General features: G+C 47.8%; 1 protein-coding gene across 3 annotated transcripts in view; it reads left to right on the top strand.

The window, feature by feature from the left end:
* ZNF697 (zinc finger protein 697) overlaps window positions 1-16772 on the top strand; it is a 30092-nt gene extending 13320 nt beyond the window's left edge. Inside the window, exons 1-3 of one of the 3 annotated variants that reach the window (XM_059929045.1) lie at window positions 6683-6821; window positions 10340-10620; window positions 12037-16772. In XM_059929045.1, coding sequence (XP_059785028.1) covers window positions 10377-10620; window positions 12037-13421 — 1629 coding nt within the window. In that variant the 5' untranslated portion in view covers window positions 6683-6821; window positions 10340-10376 and the 3' untranslated portion in view covers window positions 13422-16772. Of the gene's footprint in view, window positions 1-6682; window positions 6822-8604; window positions 9122-10339; window positions 10621-12036 lie in introns of those variants that run through there. The other 2 variants (XM_059929054.1, XM_059929034.1) reach the window with 2 other exon arrangements.
* Window positions 16773-19826: the final 3054 nt, after the last annotated feature.

Genomic DNA, 19826 nt, shown 5'->3' with positions numbered 1-19826 from the left:
GCCTAAGGAAAGTACCATTATTCTGTTTACAAGCTTCTATAGGACTGCTGCTCTCTCCAGAAAATGCCAGGAACTAGAGGTAAAAGGATGTAAGGAACCCAAACAGTCTGAGCCTGACGACTGACTTAGGAACTATGGTGTTCAACGTGTGAGTGGGTCCTGGCCACTCCAACCTCCTTCTTGAGACAGTCGCCTCACTGCCTGGATGAAAGCTGTGTCCTGTCACTGCTTCCGTGCACCATAGACTTACCATGTCTCCTTGGCTAAAACGGAAACTATCTGCAAGCTTTTGGTTTCCAATATAAAGTGGGAGCATGATATCTTCTAGCTGTTCTCTTTGTAATGTGGTAGGAGTACATTTGGATGGCATCCTTAGTGTTTCACTGAGAAGGACACTAATTTAAAAGTTCTCAGTTTGGGCTAATAAAGTAATTCTGTTCCTGCCAGGGTTCATCTCATGGAGATCACTTTTTTCATAAATCACCAGTGTATTAGCTTCCTTTTCATCTACACACATTTTTTTATCCCCTTAGAAGATCATCCTGGAGATGACGAATTATCAATGTACTTAATCTGTTGGACCCTTGCCTCATTTTGTCAGCTTGACTTTCCTGGGGATAAAGCATTCCTCTCGCAGAGATGTCATGACCGGTGCCCCCAGCCAGGTTTATTTCCTCTCCCTCTTTTTTTTTTTTTTTTTGGCTACACCACATGACTTGTGGGATTTTAGTTCCCCGACCAGGCATCGAACCCAGGCCCTTGGCAGTGAGATCAGGGAGTCAGAAGGACTAGAGACTGCCAGGGAATTCCCTCCTCTCCCTGTTGCTGAACAAATGGTGGAAATAAACAAGCACTGGCTGTGGCAGCATCCTTCTTTGAGTTCTTGGGAAATATGCAAGTAGATGAAAGTGGAAACAGTTTTCTGATTCTATTTTGTATATTACAGCTGTTCCTCTATCTCATGAAAAGAAAAAAAGAGACTCAAAAGCATGAAACTTAGATTTCTTTCATCTCTTTTCCCCACTGCCTCTCCCCTCAATACCCGAGAGCTCTGTTCAATATTAGGCATTGTAATCACTCCTGACTTGGCATACTTTGTAAAAAGCAGACTAATCGTTTTGTGGAAGTCACTGACATTTTATTATGGTCTGCTCAGAATGTAAATGAATATCATCAACCTTAAATTTCAGAAAAAAAGAAGATTTGTTATGTTTTCTATTTTTAAACTTTATTAGTAAGTTTTGTAGCAAATAGAAAATACAATCACATATACCACCACCCAGCTTCAACAGTGATCAACGTATGGCCATCTTGTTTCATCTGCATCCCTGCTACTCCCCTCTGTCCTGGAATTACAGACATATCATTTCAAATGAAGCAAATTCCAGACATAGCATTTCACCTGTAAATATTTTCCTGTGTATTTCTTAAAAACACAAGAGTAATTCCTCAATATCAAATATCTAATCCTCATTCACAAGTCCACAATTGTCTAATAATTTGTTGTTGTAGTTTATTTCAATTGGGATTCAAATAAGGTCTATCACTGAGGTTGGTTGATACATCTCAAGTGTTTTGACTTGTACGTTTCTCTCCTTTTTTTCTTGCCATTTTTGTTATCATTTTTAAAAAATTAATTAATTAATTTTTGGCTGCATTGGATCTTTGTTGCTGCACACGGACTTCCTCTAGTTGCAGTGAGCAGGGGCTACTCTTTGTGGCAGTGAGCGGGCTTCTCACTGTGGTGGCTTCTCTTGTTGCAGAGCACGGGCTCTAGGCATGCGGGCTTCAGTAGTTGTGGCACACGGGCTCACTAGTTGTGGCTCGCGGGCTCTAGAGCGCAGGCTCAGTAGTTGTGGTGCATGGGCTTAGTTGCTCCGTGGCATGTGGAATCTTCCTGGACCAGGGCTCAAACCCGTGTCCCCTGCATTGGCAGGCAGATTCTTAACCACTGTGCCGCCATGGAAGTCCGATTTTTGTTATCATTTTTGAAGAAACTGGGTTGTGTCACATATTTTCCTATGATCTTGGTTTTACTGATACTGATATTTTTAAGGAAATAAGAGTAACAAGTATATAATTTTAAAAAATGTGTACTTAAGAGTATGTAAATGTTTTACTTTACGCTGAAAACAGTCTAGCTATGGAGTTTAAAATTTAATCAGGCAGGAACAATGAAGCATCAGGTGATGTCTCCATTTTTATTCTCTCTTTATCTTTGTTGGAAGACACCTTGGAGGATTATATGCAGAGGTGTCACTTACCCACTGCTGAAATGAGCTGGGCTGGAACATGCCAGCCATTCTTTATCAACGATGCCAAACAGCTATTTTAGGCAGAGAATTGGAAGAGCCATTTTTCCTGTTGAATTTGCAGTGGGAAATTGGGGTGATTGAATGTATGCCTCAAACCCTTTGGTCCCAACATTCCTCTCTCCCTATTCACTGTGATGAACATTGTCTTGAGGGCTGTGCATTCCAGTGGAAATATGATCACAGAATCATCTGGGTTGGAAAAGACTTCCTGAGGTCACCTGACCCCATCTGGTAAACTTAATGAGGGATTCCAACATCAACTCTCCCAGAACAAAGCTGTTTGTTAACAACTCCCATATCCCCCATGGACCCCCTTTGCATTCTAAGTCTGTTTTCTCTTTTGTCCTTCAGTGAAATAGATTATTAAATTGCTCTTTCTGCTGTGGGGTGTGTATGCCTGTACACACACATGTCTGTAGATCTTTAATTAAGATTAATTTTGATTCTTCCCTGCTGTCTTTTATAGCACATATACCCTGAGACCCCATTCCACTCTCTGTATATAGTAATGGTTTTTATGAAAAATAAGATGTTTTCATGAGTAAATTTCGACATAGGTTGGAATTATTGCAGACTGTGTTTTTTAGCTACGGTGTGTGTGTGATGGTTAATTTTATGCATCAACTTGGCTGGGACGGTAGGTACACAGATATTTGGTCAAACATTATTCTGGGTGTTTCTGTGACAGAGTGTTTGGATGACATTAACATTTAAATTGGTAAACTTTGAGGAAAGCAGGTTGACCTCCATAATGTGGGTGGGCCTCATCCAGTCAGGTGAAGCCCTGAATAGAACAAAAAGACTGATTCCCCTGAGCAAGGAGCAGTTCTCCAGCAAACAGCCTGCAGACTGGAACTGCAGCACCAGTTCTCCTGGGTCTCCAGTCTGCTGGCCCACCTTGTGGATTTTTGAGCTTGCCAGCCTCCATAACCACATGAGCCAATTCTTCATAATAACTCTCTTTCTGTATACACATCCTATTGCTTCTCTTTCTCCGGAGAACCCTGACAAATAGCGTGGGGAAAAAAAGACAAGTATATGCCCCAATTTATTTGGCTGTCTGTTTTTGAAGTGATGTTTTATATTAAAGAGATGGAAAGATCACTGGAGAAGCCATCAGAAAATTGAGATTCTGGCCATAACTTTTCTAGCAAACTGCCTTTCAGTCTCTGATCTGGTCACTTTCCCTCTCTGAGCCTCAATTTCTTGTCTGTGGAAGGAGTTTCAGCAAACGGATTCCCAAGTATATGATTCCACGAAATACAAACATTGAACATTTGAGCCAACTACCGAGGAGTTATCTGAAGACAATTTTTCTGAGGACTGCACAGGTGCTAGATAAAAAAAGACGCTGAGGCTGTACACAGGTAGTGCTGGTAGACGATGCCAAGCAGAGCAGAGAAAAAAATCTTGAACAGAAGTATTCCCTGTGCATCAGGTAGAATATTCTATTTTAGTTAAATGTAAAATCTGGGACAAGTAAATGCCTGCATGAAAACCTTTAGCTTCTGTGCCTTCTCATCTGAGGGCAGATGGTCTAACTTTGAAGGAGCTTAGAATCTGTCTCTGCATTGCAATAATTCTTATTTAGTGCAGGAGTTGTGGGGTGGTGGCAGAGGCTTGGCAGCTTTGACAAGCTGAGGCCCTCCAGCCAAACTGAGGGGTCCTGGCCCAACCATTAGACAGGAAATGCCTGACCCCAAGGACATATGTGCTATTCTTGACCATAAAGATTGGAAAGAATCTCAGACTAGCTCTGGCCAGTGGGGTGGTAAATGGATTTCTCTGTTGCCTTGGTTTTGAGCCTGTGTCTTTTTTCAAATTGGGCTTCCCTCTCCAGGTAAAAAAGCAGTAACCACAAGGAGGAAACCATATTATTTTAGCTTCTCCTGTCTGGAGAGTGGTCAGTACTTAGCTGCAGTAATCTTTTAGCTCTGTCTGAAATTACCGTGCACCTCATGCAGCAGTCTGCCACTTGGGAGGTTGGCATTTGGGGTTGGACAGTCTGGGTGTGTGACTGGGAAGTCAGCTGGCCCTTGGGATGCAGACACATTCACCCCGTTCACTGGAGGCATCCCCTGCCAGTATGGCGAGGTGGAGTTCTTAGCCCTTTTCATTCTTTCTGACCACAGGCTCACCCATGAGGAGGCAGGACTCCGATGGCTGTATCCCCTGAGAGGCTGGTTGACTGTTTACCCAGTTGGTGCCTGAAGACTGACAAATGATTAACCCCCCGGAATCCCCGGTTAGACCCCAGTTATGGTCATGAGTCCAGCCTTTAGAGCCGCAGACTTAAATTGTTTTTCCAGCATTCCACGCTGCCGGGCGCCCCTGCCGGACTCTGCGATGGAAACCCTCCCTGGGGAGAGAGTGGTGCGCAGGGGGCGTGGGAAGTGAAGGGAGGAAGCACTGAGGGCTTCGGGGGAGGCGGGATCTGAGCCGCGCCGAGGTAGGGAAGGGACCCGCCAGAGCAGAGGGGACCGGAAAGGAGCTGCAGCCTGGAGGAGGCCGAGTGGGAGCCGCTTCTGGCCGGCCGCCTGGCCGCTTCCTTTCCCTGACATGACAGCCCCGCCGGCCTGGCTCCCGGCCACCTGGCAGTGGCTGTGGCACATGACTGCCTGTCCGTCCTGGGAGGGGGCGGGGAGACCTCTGCTCTCCGGCGGTGGCCATCCCGCCTGCCCAGGGGCCGCAGGTGGGCCCGCTCCTCTCCGGGGGGTACGCCCTGGCCAGCTGTCCCCTTCCCGGGGAGTGGGAATGCCATGGCAAGGAGTCAAGAGACGCTGGGGAGAGACCTGACAATACCTAGGAGCTGTGTCACCTGGAGCTCAACTGAGCCTGTTCTCTTCACATGGAAAACCAGGGTGGATGACCGTCGGTGCTCACCCGACGGAATGACTGGAGTCAAATGAGAGGGATCCGCTCCAGTGCAGGGTCAGCTGCACTGGGCATCCCAACGGGAGACGACTGGCAGCAGGGGGCTGTGAGCGCCGCACTCCACCGCTCCCATTCCCGCCAGCAGGGGGCGTGACACGGGGGGGGTCCTGCGCACGATGCCCCAGAGAAGGACGGCCAGTGGCTCATCTACCAGGAAGGTGGGGGAGAGGTGTGTGCTTGTGGGCTTCAACGCCTTGGCAGGAAGCGACGTTGAATCCTTAAAGTGGTGGCGCTTTTGCTGTTGGAAAGGAATGGGTTTTGCGTTTCTATCGGTCCAGAGGGCGCTGTTGGGAGAAGGTGCCAAGGAGCTCAGGCAGGTTAAGTTCTGATTCTGGCTCCGCGGCTGGCTCCACTTCCCCTTCCCCCACCTCATTCCCTCTCTCCCCGCTCCTTCCTTCCAACATACTTTATCACATTTACTTCCACTCTGTAGCAATATCTTCAGACTGATCGGATTCGTCTTTCGCAGGGGGTTGAGCTTGTCTAGAAGGCGCTTGAGCCTAGTGACTTTATAGAGTTAGAAACATTACTCTTTTCTGAGTTGGGGGGGGCGGGTAGGGGGAAAGGAACATGAAAATATCGCAGGTTCTAAAAACTAGAATTTGAGTAGTCTCGGCAAAGTTGACTGATCCTACCCTGACGTGGTCTGCGCCCTAGAGAAGGGTTTGGCGGTGGTGGTCTTGGGTGTTTGGGAAGTTAACAGCTTGCTGTGGGAGTCAGGTAAACGAGCTGGAGTTGAACATGTCTAACGAAACTGACAGTGGTGCCTCCCTGGATTCATGCTCCTGCTTGTGGCATGACCAGGAGAAGAGGACTCGGGCACATTCATACCCAACCTCCTCCTCATTGAACAGAAGCCCAGAGGGGCAAGTGCTTACTGTAAGTCACATAGCACAGTGTCTTTGGTGGCCAAAACCAGGGCTCTCCTCATTACTGCTAGTTCAGTGATTAGAACCAGATGCAGAATGGATCTTCTTTGCCTGACTACTCCCACTCTTACCTCTGTTTGGTTTTTCCCCCCTTTAAATTTGTACCCCTTCTTACTGGGGGGGAGAAGAGCTCCATTATAGATGGTTTAAGTCAGGATTTGTCGGACCACGCATACTTTAGACGAATACTTCCTGTATGCAGGATGGTTTATCAGCATCTCCAAACCCACATGGAACTGAACCTTTTTCCCTCTCCCCAGCTCCCCTAAGCAGCCAACCCCTCCCTGGTTCTTGTCTCCACGTGGTGGGCTATTCATTAATAGAGCCTTTAGTGGCCAAGCCAGAGGAAGTTTTTTGTTCGTACTTGCCAAACACCATTCTCGGTGAATATAGCTGTGAAAAGGTGACCCCCAATTTGAGAAGTGTGGGTGTGGGTGTGTGTTCTTTAATCAAGTCATTGCCATAAGTTTCATTTTATAACTACCACTTATTGTGTCTCTACAGTGTGCCAGCTGCTTTTACATTAACCTTATATGGTAGGTGGCAGCATGCTTGTTTTTATGGATGTAGAATCTGAGATTCAGCAAGGTGGAGTCACTTGCACAAGGTGAAGTCGCTGACAAAGAACAGGATTTGAACCCAGGTCAGTTTAGCCACAAAGCTATCACAATGTCCTGCCACCTACTCATTAGCCAACCCTGGCCTTGCCTCGGAAAACATGTTGCTAGTTCTTATTTTGAGAATGAATGGAACAAAATGTGCCTAGATAGCTAGTGACTGACAGTTCAGTTATACTGGTGTGTAGATAACATTTCTGAAAATTAAGTCTTCTAGGTTGAGCTAAGCACAACTCCTGTCCTTGTCTTCCTTTTTGCTGCTTTTGAATAATTGTAGGTTCTCCTATAATGTATTTTATCACGTTGAAAACAAAGTTGGCATCTTTTGCTGATAATAATACATCTTTATTGTAGAAAATACTGATGTTCACAAAAAGGAAAAGTTATCCCAAACAACACACCAGCTTCTGGTTAAGAATGTGGGTACTGGAGCTGGACTGCAGGGGCTTTGTCCCTGCTGTGCCACTTAATGATTTGTATGACCTTGAGCTAATCGCTTAACTTAAGTGCCTAGTTCCTCGTCTCTGAAGTTGAAAATCATACCCTGCTTCATTGGGTTGTTGTTAAGATTAAATGATGCAAAGCCCCTAGAAGTGACCAAGAGATATTTAACATTGTGATAAATAATCTTCTGGTTTTCCTCTCTGAACCTGTGTAGACATGTGTAACTATATGCTAGTGTGCATATACTAATAAACAAATGAGATTATTTTTAAACCAGCTAGTTTTCATCTAATAATATATTGTGACTACCTTTCCATACCTCTGAATAGCCTTCTCCATTACTTGATAGCTGCTTAGAATCCTATGATGTGATGGTGTGAATGGAGCTGAATCCATATTGTGGGGCACGCAGATTTCCAGTTTTGCACTAACATAATGCATTCTAAAACAGATTTGAGTAGATGTTGTACCATGAATGTATCTCTCTAGGCAACAGGAGCTTCCTGCTCTTTCCAGAACATACCTAGTCCTCCCTCCCTTGGTGTGAATAAGGATCTGGACATGCTCCCTTTGGGAGCTCAGAGCCTCCTTAATCCTGAGTGGGGCAGCATTGTGAACTTCATAAGACAGCCCTAAATGGGGAACTCACTCAGATTCTGCCTCTCCCTGCTCTCCCCACTTAAATCTAAAAAAAAAAAAAAAAAAAAGTTTATTTATTTAATATCTCTGGTATGAACTATCTCTTGGTTCCCAAGAAATCACAAATCAGAAAGTCTGCTTGTTCCATTTTTGCTGTGTCTGAGGTGATTTCTAAGAAGGCACTCTGTCCTTCGTAAAAGGGTTTGGGGTAAAATCTTAAGCTTTCCTGCTTCCCAGGGTAGACCGTTAAATCCTACCCTTTATGGTGGAGGGCTGCAGTTACTTCTGTACCATTCTGGGTACCATACCCTGCCATTTTAGTTTTATGAATTTCTGGTGACACACTTATTTGATTTCCTTTACTTTATTGATAAAATTCTTCTTGCTCGTCTTAGATTGGCAGAAACCATTGACTAGGTCCCCTTTAAGTCCCTCTCCCACCTCTCCACTGCTTTCAGCCACTAGCAAACCAACAGGTCACATGTTTGAAAACCTTCTACCGCCCGTCTTCGGGGCGTATTATATCTATGCTGACTCAAGGGCTGTACTTGTCTATAGAGTCTGAGCTCCAGGAGGCAAGAGGGTGATGGGTAGAAGTGACTTGGGGTCAATAGTCCCTTTCGGGATAGACCTCTTAAAAGGTTTATGGCTTTAAAGGGATTTTCTCCTACAGCCTAATCCTGAGTGTTTGGGACCTGGCATTTTAAACAGTTATACATTCTAAAGGGACCAGCTGTGTTCCAGGACACTGCTGACTGATCATCCTCAGTCCAGCCATTTTCCTGTGATGTTTAAGAAGCAGGCTTGATGTTTCCCTCTAATCTAGGGAGCATATCATCAGCTCTGAGAAAGGATATAATGTGCTATTTAGGGCTGTGAGTCTGCCAAAATTACGGAGGGGCTGGTGTGTCTTTGAGGTGGGCTGGAATGGCATCAGGACGTAGAAAGAGGAATACTGTGTGAATTCCACATTTGGACTACTCAGTATCGAGTCCATGCCACAGTATTTTCCAAAGTGCTTCTTAATGTTTCCTTCTGACACCCTCCGTGTGTGAAAGGTTATGTAGCATTATCCTCCTTGCACTGATGAGGACACTGAAACAATGAGAGGTTAACTGACTTGCCTTGGGCTGCAGAGTAAGGCTGACTCCACCGGAAAGGCTGCTGCCGGTAACTCCTGCTTTCCACGCCGAAAAGTCACAGAGCCAGGGCTGCCTCTGGGAAGCCCTGTCGACAGAGGCAGGTAGGAAAAGCCACATGCTCAGCCATATTCTTGGGACTGCCAAGGCAGAGAGAGAGCTGTACACTTCAACGTCAGTCCAAGATCCTTGACCTGTAAACTGTTTTGCTGCCTTGAGCTGAGCTGTAAGAGTGATAGATGGCAGATGTCAATTATTTTTGGCTCAACTGCCCAGTCTTGGCAGGGCGCCCTATACTTTTGAAACGTAAACCTGCCATCTACAAAAGGTTTAGGAATCTGATGTCATCGTCTCCCTACAACTCACACGTTGGCCTGTTCTGTGGAGGGGTTACCAGTTGTGCCAGGGGACGTTCCTGTTAAGGGCTCTCTACAATTAAAGGATATAATAAGGCAAAATATTTCATCAGGCTATAGAGATGGCTTCTAATACAGAGGGTCCCTGCATCTCTTCCACCACCCCAACAGACCTACTAAAGCTTGAACTACTTGGCTCACTGCTCACAGGAAAGCAGCATATCCTCACTGTGGAGCCAGGATGCTGCTGTTGGTGACACAGTCTTAGATAAGAAGTTAATATACCGATGCTTTTGTTAGTCTTGTGTCTTCAATGTACTTTTCCTCTGGTTCCTTAGAGGCCCCCTCATAAGTAGCTAAAATCCTCACAAAATTGCTGTGGGTTTGAGGAGGGCAAGCTGCACCCCCGCCCCCCAGCTTTACTGAGGTATAATTGACCTCAGTAAATAAAATATTGTATACAAATAAAAATTGTATCTATTTAGAGGAGGGCAAGCTTTAACTAGAGTAAGGAACTCATGGAACTTTGAAGCAGCACAATTGGTTTAATTCCCACTTTACTGCTTACAAGTTAGCCTTAGGCTAGTGGGGTCTTCTTTTTGAGGTTTAAGTTTTCTCATCTGTAAAGTGGGAATACCACTGTTACCCCACTGTTAAGGCTATAGAGCCATGTTAATAGAATAATCCACTTCATATATGGAAGCAGATGGAATTATAGTCCAGTGAGAGTTGACATGTGGCCTCATGAGTTGCCACTGTCCCTCTGCTACCCAGACCAGCCTTCTTTTCGCTCAGTTCTATTTACCTTAAAGCGTGAGATGGAGCAGAGATCTGCCATCTGGGGCTTGGAACTCTGTACATTTTATTGGACTGTGCCATTGATTTTCATGGAAATCAAAGCCAGACCTGGTAGGGGGATGAGGCCAGACTCACGTGACCTTTATCTGTGTGTTTTGTCTGGAGCAGGGATCCCTGGTCACCTCCCTTGTCCTGTTCTTCCTGGATGGAACGAGAAGATAAACGGGGCGTGTGTGAAGCCCAGGACTCAGAAGACAAGGGGATGGGCTCTGATTTTGAGAACTCTGAAGACAGGGAAGGGGACCCAGAAGACAGAGGAATGGGCTCTAACCCACATGACGCAGACAAGAGAGAATGCCACCTGGAGCAGGAGATGGGCTCCAACCCACAGGACGAAGCTCTAAGAGGGGACTCAGAGGAGAGGGAACTAGTGTCTAACATCTGCACAGGTGAGGAGAAAACGGCAATTTCGGTGGAAGTTGCCCCATTCACATTTATTTCTAGCTCCTCCAGAGTGATAACCAGGGGCAAAATTCTTAGGAGGCAGCTCTCTAGAGGACACCATTAAGCAGATTCTGTACGATCTTAAGCCTGAGGAACATCCTTTTCATCAGTCTGGTCTGAGGTGGGCTGTACTGGTAAACATGGGTGAAGAGGGTAACTCACAGGCGTGCACTTGACAGCATACAAAATACTGCCATAAAATCACACGTGTAACAGCACAAGAGGGAACACAGGTAACATTGGGACCTACGTCCTGGGGTTGCTGGAGAGTTAGATGAGTTGCTTAGCACAGATCCAGATGTTTACAGTTAACAGTCATCATCCCCACTTGCAGATAAATAAACACAGTGGTAAGGGACCTGCCCAGGTCCATGTGGCTAATACCCAAAGTGCCCAAGGCCTCTCCTAAATCCCTTGCTATTCCTGATCTGGAAAGAGTAAACGCTGGGGCCTCCATCCGCTTCCTTGTTTCCATCTTTGGGCTTTTGTTGCTTTATCCTGCTCTGTGCATGCCTTGGGGACAGAAATGAGCTGAAATACCTTATGATCAGGGCCGTGAGGTTACATTCCTTCCCCAGGACACCTCCCAGACCCGCTGCTGCCCTCCGTTGCAGTGCACAGAGCACGTGGTCTTTCACATCCCAGTAACTTTCCTGGGTGTCCTCTGCTTGGGGATAAGCAGCCAGAGGCAGACAGATGTGTGTTCTGGATCAGCCTCTAAGTTGGACTCACCAGCTCTAGGCCCTGCACTCACCTCCCCTTTTTCCCAACTCTCCAACCCCCTTACGTAGTAAAGCCCTTAGGTTGGAGTGTGTTTGGTTTGTTGTTTCATCTTAAGCGGTTGCAGACTGACCAATCATATTTAAAAACTCAGTTCGGCGCCTAGTTAGGTCGGGTGGTCTTTTCTTGTGGTTGGCTGGAGTGGCCTTGTCTTTTGAGGCTAGGGCCTTGAAAGGCACTGGTGGCTCTTGGAGTGGGCAGATGTCTTCCGAGATCCCAGAGAGTCCCACTTGGCCCAAACTTGACCATTTCAAGCTGACTGTCAGGCCTTCAGGTGGCCCTGGGGAACAGAGCCTCAGGTCCAGTGGGTGGGGCCTGGGCCAGGAGACAGCTGCCTGAAGAACTGGAAAGCCAAGGGGGCAGGTGAGCTCGCTCTCCTTTAGGCCTTCCCCAGGAGTCACCAGGCGGGAAGGAGGCTGGAATTGGGGGTGGAGGAGACAGGGACCTTGGAGAGAGAGGTTGAGAGTCCCCGGGGGAGGGGATTACCCCGTGGCCCACCCTCTTACTGAGACAGGCTTCCTCTGGGTTTACCTCTTGAGCGCCCAGTATAGTCACCCCCATTGCCGCCTTTTCTGTTGCAGGGGGGCTGCTGAGCGAGGAAGAAGGGGTTGCTCTCCGTGAGGAAGAGGATGACCAAGCTGGAGTAGCTGAGATGGCGATGTTCGCAGGGCTGTCGGAGTCCGTCGGCATTTCCCGGAGCCCCCAGGAAGAGGAGGAAGAGGAGCAGCCGCCTCCTGCCGTGCTTCCCTGGAGGCGGCACCTCTCCCTGGGGAGTCGACACCGGGGTGACAAGCCCGCCCACCGCCGATTCCGCCGGCTCCACCACCCCATGGCCATGGACCTCGGGGAGCTCGACAGCTTGATGGCCAGCATCATGGACGCGCCCACCATCTGCCCCGACTGCGGGGAGAGCTTCAGCCCGGGCGCCGCCTTCCTGCAGCACCAGCGCATTCACCGCCTGGCGGAGGCCGCCGCGGCCGCCAGCCTGGAGCCCTTCGGCTTCTCAGGCGAGTGCGGCGGGGTGGTGGGGATGATGGGCGTGGGCGTGGGCGTGGCCGGGGGCTTCGGGGCGGGGCCCGCGCTGGCCCGGCCCCCGCGCGAGAAGCCCTTCCGCTGCGGGGAGTGCGGCAAGGGCTTCAGCCGCAACACCTACCTGACCAACCACCTGCGGCTGCACACGGGCGAGCGGCCCAACCTGTGCGCCGACTGCGGCAAGAGCTTCAGCTGGCGCGCCGACCTGCTCAAGCACCGGCGCCTGCACACGGGCGAGAAGCCCTACCCGTGCCCCGAGTGCGGCGAGGCCTTCAGCCTCAGCTCGCACCTGCTGAGCCACCGGCGGGCGCACGCGGCGGCCAGCGGTGCGGGGCCGGCGGCGCTGCGGCCCTTCGCCTGCGGGGAGTGCGGCAAGGGCTTCGTGCGCCGTTCGCACCTGGCCAACCACCAGCGCATCCACACGGGCGAGAAGCCGCACGGCTGCGGCGACTGCGGCAAGCGCTTCAGCTGGCGCTCGGACCTGGTGAAGCACCAGCGCGTGCACACGGGCGAGAAGCCCTACATGTGCTCCGAGTGCGGAGAAACTTTCAGCGTCAGCTCTCACCTCTTCACGCACAAGCGCACGCACTCGGGTGAGCGGCCGTACGTGTGCCGCGAGTGCGGCAAGGGCTTCGGGCGCAACTCGCACCTGGTGAACCACCTGCGCGTGCACACGGGCGAGAAGCCCTTCCGCTGCGGCCAGTGCGAGAAGCGCTTCAGCGACTTCTCCACGCTCACGCAGCACCAGCGCACGCACACGGGCGAGAAGCCCTACACGTGCATCGAGTGCGGCAAGAGCTTCATCCAGAGCTCGCACCTGATCCGCCACCGCCGCATCCACACGGGCAACAAGCCGCACAAGTGCGCCGGCTGTGGCAAGGGCTTCCGCTACAAGACGCACCTCGCGCAGCACCAGAAGCTGCACCTGTGCTAGGGCTGCGCCCGACGGAGGCTGCGCACTGGGGGGCGGGGCGGGGAGCTAGATGTCCTGGGGACAGACCCTGTAGAAAGAAATGGGGAAGGGGGGGGGGGCAATCGGAGAATGACTGGGGAGCCTTGAGGTGTTCGGGGTCCTGAAGGGGAGGGTTGAGTAAGACTTGTTATTTCGGGGATGCTGTATTTTGCCTGCCTCCTCCCTAACGAAGAAATGTTTGGGAGATGTGCTTGAGCGTGGCGACGTCACCACATGCACGCTGGGGAGGATGAAGAGCGTGGAGGAGCGGGCACTTTGAGGACCTTGAGGAAGGGGAGTTAGGGGGGTGGGGGAGGGCACAGGATGACAGGCAGTAGAGTAGCTTGGGCAGTGATGGCCCGTGGGAAGCGGGGAGAGCGTGTGGTTGGAGTGAGGGTTACGGGGTAAAGTGAAAGGCGGGTGTCAGTAATTCTGTCCTGGTTTCAGCAGGTATTAAGCCACTGTTTACCCTGTTCCCACACATCAGCTATAGTCCCACGACAAGTAGAGGAACTTTGTCCGTCCTACAGGAGTGGATATTTTGTGTGCTCTTCCCTTCCTTCCTCTGAGCCACAGCTAGCTGCTATTTTGAGGTGTCCAGGGGAAACTGGGCAGAAAAGCTACACACCCTCGTCTCCAGGGTGGAATCTCTGAGGTTTAGAAATTCATTCACAGCTGGTTTTCAGATCTGGGAAATCGTGGTCCTGCTCCTGGTTCTTTGCTACTTCCTTTAAAATAGTCTAGCTTCATGCTGGGTCAAGGGAGTCTGTGCGGATGACCAGACCCCTGCCGCCGGTGTCAGGTGTGTTCCAGGCCCAGTACTTCTTTCAGGTCTCATCTGTGATCTTTTAAGTGCTGGGAAATGGAACAATCGCAGCTATGTGTGACTTTTCCTTTCCCAGGTCAGCTTGATGCTTGTTTCAAGTGAAACTCAGGCCATCAACAGTTGCCCCAGCGACCTGCTACAAAAGTCAATTTGCTCAGAGTTTTCCTGAGAAATCCAGGAAAGCAAATGTTCCCATGTTGGGGCGCCAGGCTCCTTCGTCTCATTTGCCTTCATTTTGTATCTGTGTACCCCTCCCCCTCTGCAGTAATGGGGGAGACATTCGAACCCACACCTCCACCCATATTGATACAGGCTCTGGTCTGAGTAGAAATTTCTCTTTCCTGCACAGGGCAGCAGAGTAGAAAGCTCAAGACTTTACACAAGGAGGGCACAAGCAGGGAGAGTTGTAAATGCAAAATTGCCAAATAGCACAAGCAATGAATGTCCTCTGGTTGTTATATAAATGCCAAAATAGCACTTTTGTATTTGTAAAGTGCTTTCTGCTTTGTAATGCTTGTTAGTTGTTTCTCACTTCTTTGTGAGGTAGAACAGTATTATGACCCCTGTCTTAGGGAAGGCCTGGGGAGAGGAGTGTGACAGGTAGTTCTGAAGAGAGGCTGATGACAGTGTGGATAGGTGTGGTCTGCCCTTTTGTGCTCTCCAGCCCAGCTGCTAGGAAGACTTACCTGTCGTGATTTATATAATAAGGACACTGAAAATTCTTATGCTTGATGGAAAATTTAAGGCTAGTCTAGAAGGGCCAAAGATGTCCTTGTTGACAAAGCTGGTCTTTGTCATGTAATTAGAGTGTCCTAGATATGTTCCATTTCTAGTAGGGGCTATAGTTAGATGACTCTTGTATAGACTTCAGTTACCTATGCTGAAAATCCCTCCCTTAGGTTAGCCTTTAGAAGGTAGAGTTGTGGAAAGCAGTTTTGTTTTCTTTATTAGCAGTTGTTAACCAATACTTTTCATGGAAGCATCGTCACAAACTGTTGGACACACTTGAAGAAAAAAAAAAAAACAACCCACAAGACTGTTTTTACAGTTTTAGCAAGCTTTCTATGGATGCTGGTAATTTATACTTGATCAGTTGTATTCTATCAAAGAACCTCTTTGGGGACTCTAGGAAAGCATGTTTTTGCCATCCTAACACTTAAAAAAAAAAAAAACCCTGAGAATTCTGGGCTTGTATAATGCCTGTTGATCTTGCCCTCTTAATCAATTTGTTGTTATTCACAAATGCAAGTAGATTTTCAAACTATAGATAGTTTTGGAAGATACTAATTCCTTTTTATTTTAGTCAAGAGTAATCTGAGCAAAGCAAGCGTCCGTTATTTATTCTGACTCTGTAGTCTGAATACCAAGTGTGTGAGACTCACATGAAAATAATATAGCCAATTTGTAGGTAATCTTATTACTTTGTGTTGTTTTTTTTTTTTCTTCATGCGCATCTACCTCTTCCAGCTGTTTTAAGTTCTCTCGAGTCTGTGCCTATGAAATCTCATCCAACTTTTGATTATTCATGGGTTTATGATCCACATTCTGGGTCACTTGGTCTTTTGCTGACATTTTCATACTATTGCACAGTCTCCTCTGCATCCAGTGTGCTCCATGGCAGAAACTTTCGAGCATGGGTTCAACGGGGAGAGGAGATTGAAGCTAATGTAAAATAATTTACTGGCGGTGGAATTCTTCAGATTTCACTGACCCACTCTGTTCTTTCTGTTACCATAGATAAGAAAGCCAGCCACTACTTCACTATCCCTTCTGTGACCACATCCCTCAGCAGAAGAAAACAGTCCAGCCACCAAACGCCCCACTCTCATGGTGCAGCTAAAATGTGATTCCATTTTTCTTATAATTCTTCAGGGAACATAGCTGCATTAAGTGAGGTTCAGTGCATTCAGGAGGTTGTTTCTTGTATCTAGTTTTAGAAAAATAGTATTGCTAAAGCAAACCCTGGTAACTGGTTCACCCTTAAAAATGTCACTCTGAAGACTCCTTCCACCAACTCATTAATGATGGTGGAGGCAAATGTATCATTTGTTTCCTGGGGAGTTTGGTCAAGTGCAGGCTACCCTTTACTGAGAAGAAGCTAGAGCAGTTTTAAATAGGTTAAATGGCTTGATTAAATATTGAGCTCTGAGCTGGAAGGAGAAGATGAGAAGTTAACCCCTTGAGCCATGTGGCCTCTTCAAGATCCGGAGGCTGTACATATGTGAAAAAGTACAAATTAAGAACCTGTGTTCGTAGACAATCTGAACTGTGTTTCTGAAGTTTGTGCACATTTTCCTTCACTGTAATGTTATTTTACAGTTGTTTGTTAAAATGGTGAATAATTTAATGATCCTAAAAGTAACAGGTTTTGTGTGAGTGTGCTTGTGTATGTGAGAATTGCCTTATTTTCAGGTTGTTTTATTTAATGATGGTTCCCTGGACAGCATTCTGGTGTTCAGCAACCAGTATGGAATATTTGTCATTAAATCCAGATCAGTCTTTTACCATGTCAGTCTTTCCTTTTTACTTGTCACCCATTAAATATCACTCAGTTCAATCTAGGGAAGCTATGCTGTGGTAGAACAGGAGTGAGCAAACTACCAAATCTAGCCTGTCCCTCTGTATGAATAGAATTTTGTTGGAATACAGTTCTACCCAGACAGCCTTCCTGACATAGTGTCTATGGCTGCTTTTGCACTAAAACGGCAAGGCTGGGTAGTGGTGACAGAGGCTACGTGATCCACAATTCGAAGATATTTATGATCTGGATCTTTACAGAAGAAGTTTGCTGACTCCTGATTTAGAATGTTCCAGTGGATCCTAGATCATCCTGGCTGATGTCTAAATAGCCTGTGCATTGTAACCAATAATTCAGTGCAACACTTGTGCACTAATGTGTCTTTGGGATGTTGGGAATGTGTTAATGTTATACTGTTGTACCAATTTCCAAAGATCTGTGTCTTCATTCCTTGTAAGAAGCAATCTGTGGGGAATTTTGGCAGTAGGCAGGGGGAAGATAGTCATGGAGAAGGCAGGCAGCCTCAGCTCCCATCTCTGATCTATAAAAAATGTATTCCTGAATCACATAACAAAGTATTTTCTTTCCCCCAGTTCTCGGAAATGCAGCTTAATGACTATAGATAATACTGAACGGAACTTATCAGCTAGACTGGCCTTTTGCTCAAAATATTTTCTAGCTAGTCTCTGCCCATGGAGACAATGAGACAGCAGTTTGTAAGGAAGGGGTTCACAAGAAACAAAAAAGAGGAAGCGTGATAATAAAAACACCTTAATTTCTTTTAATGAGCACAGCTACCTCCTTGAGTGAATGTCCACAGCCCTTTCCCTGCCTAGCAGGGCCAACGGATGCTGGGTTCTGGTCCTGGAAGAAGGCAGTCAGTTCTGTGACTGCAGCATTCCTCCCCGAGTCTGACTATTCTGGCTTGAAGCAACCACCAGTCTAACTCCTAGTCCCTGGGAACCTACATTAAACCAAGCATTTGAAGTACTCGTTCAGTGTCCTGTGGGGACACAGCAGTAAACCTGGCCTTTGGTGCTGTACCGTGAGGGGATGCTCAACCTCAACTTCCAATTAGAGCAGCCCCTGTCCACGTTCCAGGTAGAGAAGGTATATCTGGTCAACTTGGAATTCTCCAGGCTTGGTTAGTTTCAGACAGAGATTTTCTTAATTTAACAACATTAACTGCACAGTAGAATTACGTGGAGAGCTTTAAAAACAAACACCCCCCCCGCAACCCCACCCCAAAAAACTGTTCAAGACATTGATTAATTGGTCTGGGGTGATGTCCAAGTACCCGTGATTTTATAAAGTCTTCCCAGGTGATTTTAATGGGAATCTCAACCAGGGTAGAGAGGTCTGTAGGATGAATTAAGCACCTCCTTTCTTTCTTGGGGATTATGGTAGGTGAAACTCCTAAGCCGCAAATCCTTTGCTCTGCCTCTGTCAGAGGGCATCTGTCAGATGCAAAGGGTATTGTCAGATGCAGCAGGCTCTGCTGCCTGTCTACTCTTGGTAGGCGTCCGTTTCACACAGGCCTTCCCCAAATAGTTAAAGATAATAAGTAAGGGCCAGGGAAAGTGTCTATCTTTGCTGTTCATCAGATAATGCCCCAGGGGCATCGCAGGCTGCCACTGGCCCTTCTCTGTATTTGCCAACCACAGACTGCCTGCCTTCCCTTCTTTCTGACCTTCATTCCCTGTCTCGGCTCACTTAACAAAGCAAAATTCCATTCATTTCTCTTTTTCTCAGCTGTGCTTGGCAGTCGAATTGTTTCCTGAATTTTGCTGCTGGCGGGAAAGGGGAGGAGGTCCCAGCTTGAACAGACTAGCGTCGTGCTCTTGTCTTTTCCAGCCAGAGCTAAAGTGTCTGCAGTCCCTGCTGCATGCCCCTGTTTCAAGGTCACCACCTCTGCTAACCCCAAACACATTCCAATGGCTTTCAATTTCCAACTGCCCTGATGGGATCCAGGTCACACTGTTCACAGCCCTCTGCATCCATTTGTGATGAGGTGACCTACCTCATCACAGCAGCCAGGATACTCAGCTTTGGAAACCAAAGAGGTGGGTGGCAAGGTGTTCCATGTACCAAGGTGTCCTGTGCTTAAGAAGGTTGAAAAAAGGTATCAGCGTATGTGCAGTGCTCAAGCTGGCATTCCCACATATATATTTGGAGGGGTTTCATCCTGAGTGAAAGGACTGAAAAGTTCCAGGCCCCACCAGTTGCTAGAGACTTAGGGATTCAATGGAAGAAATTCAGTGCAAACATTTATTCACAGAAGATACTCCTTTGGGATGCTTTTCCTGACCTATGAGGGCTGGAGTAGTTCTGCAGAGATGTTCCCATAATATCCGTACACACATTCCTGGTGTCTGGGCGGTCTTCCTCGTGCCCCATAGCTGTGGCTTATTAAGAGTGGAGACCCTGAGAAGTTCACTCCACACCATGCTGAGTGCGCATGTGCTGGGTAGTGCGTGATGCTGGGGATACAAGTATGAGAGGGAGAAGCGTCCATGTTCTAATACTCTACAAGGGTGAAGGGAAGACTGATTCTGTCCCCTGCCTAACATCAAACCCAGTTTCTTTGTGGTGATAATTTTGCAAACTGTAAGTATAACCCTTGGGATTTGGCCTCTGGTTGGGTTGGGGGGGAGGAACTTCTTAATATCAAGACTTCAAATGTTATGCCTAGGCAAGATGGTACTCCCAGCAAAGGCTCAGGATGAAGTAGATTCTCTGCTGAGGGCTTGTGTGACTGTAAGTTGGGGACACCACTGCTGCAAATCAGGTAGTGTCCACTCCATCTGTCTTTGCGGGTGGGGAAACAGGGCAGTGTGTGACCTTGGAGAGGCTAATGAAGCCAGGGGCTGCTAAGGGATCTGGCTAGATGTTTCTTTTGTCAGGTCTGTCAGGAGGTGTCTGAATAAAGTGGGACTTGGATAGACAAGGACCACCTCCAGGCTTGGGCTGAGGTAGCTCTACTGCTCCCTGGGTTGACACTAATGGACATAGTAGAGGTCGTGGACCTCACCTCATGGCCACA

This window comes from Balaenoptera ricei, chromosome 1 (assembly GCF_028023285.1).
Source record: "Balaenoptera ricei isolate mBalRic1 chromosome 1, mBalRic1.hap2, whole genome shotgun sequence".
NCBI classification, from domain to species: domain Eukaryota; kingdom Metazoa; phylum Chordata; class Mammalia; order Artiodactyla; family Balaenopteridae; genus Balaenoptera; species Balaenoptera ricei.
Note: the sequence above shows the minus strand (reverse complement) of the source record. Positions and strands in the feature narration are given on the sequence as shown.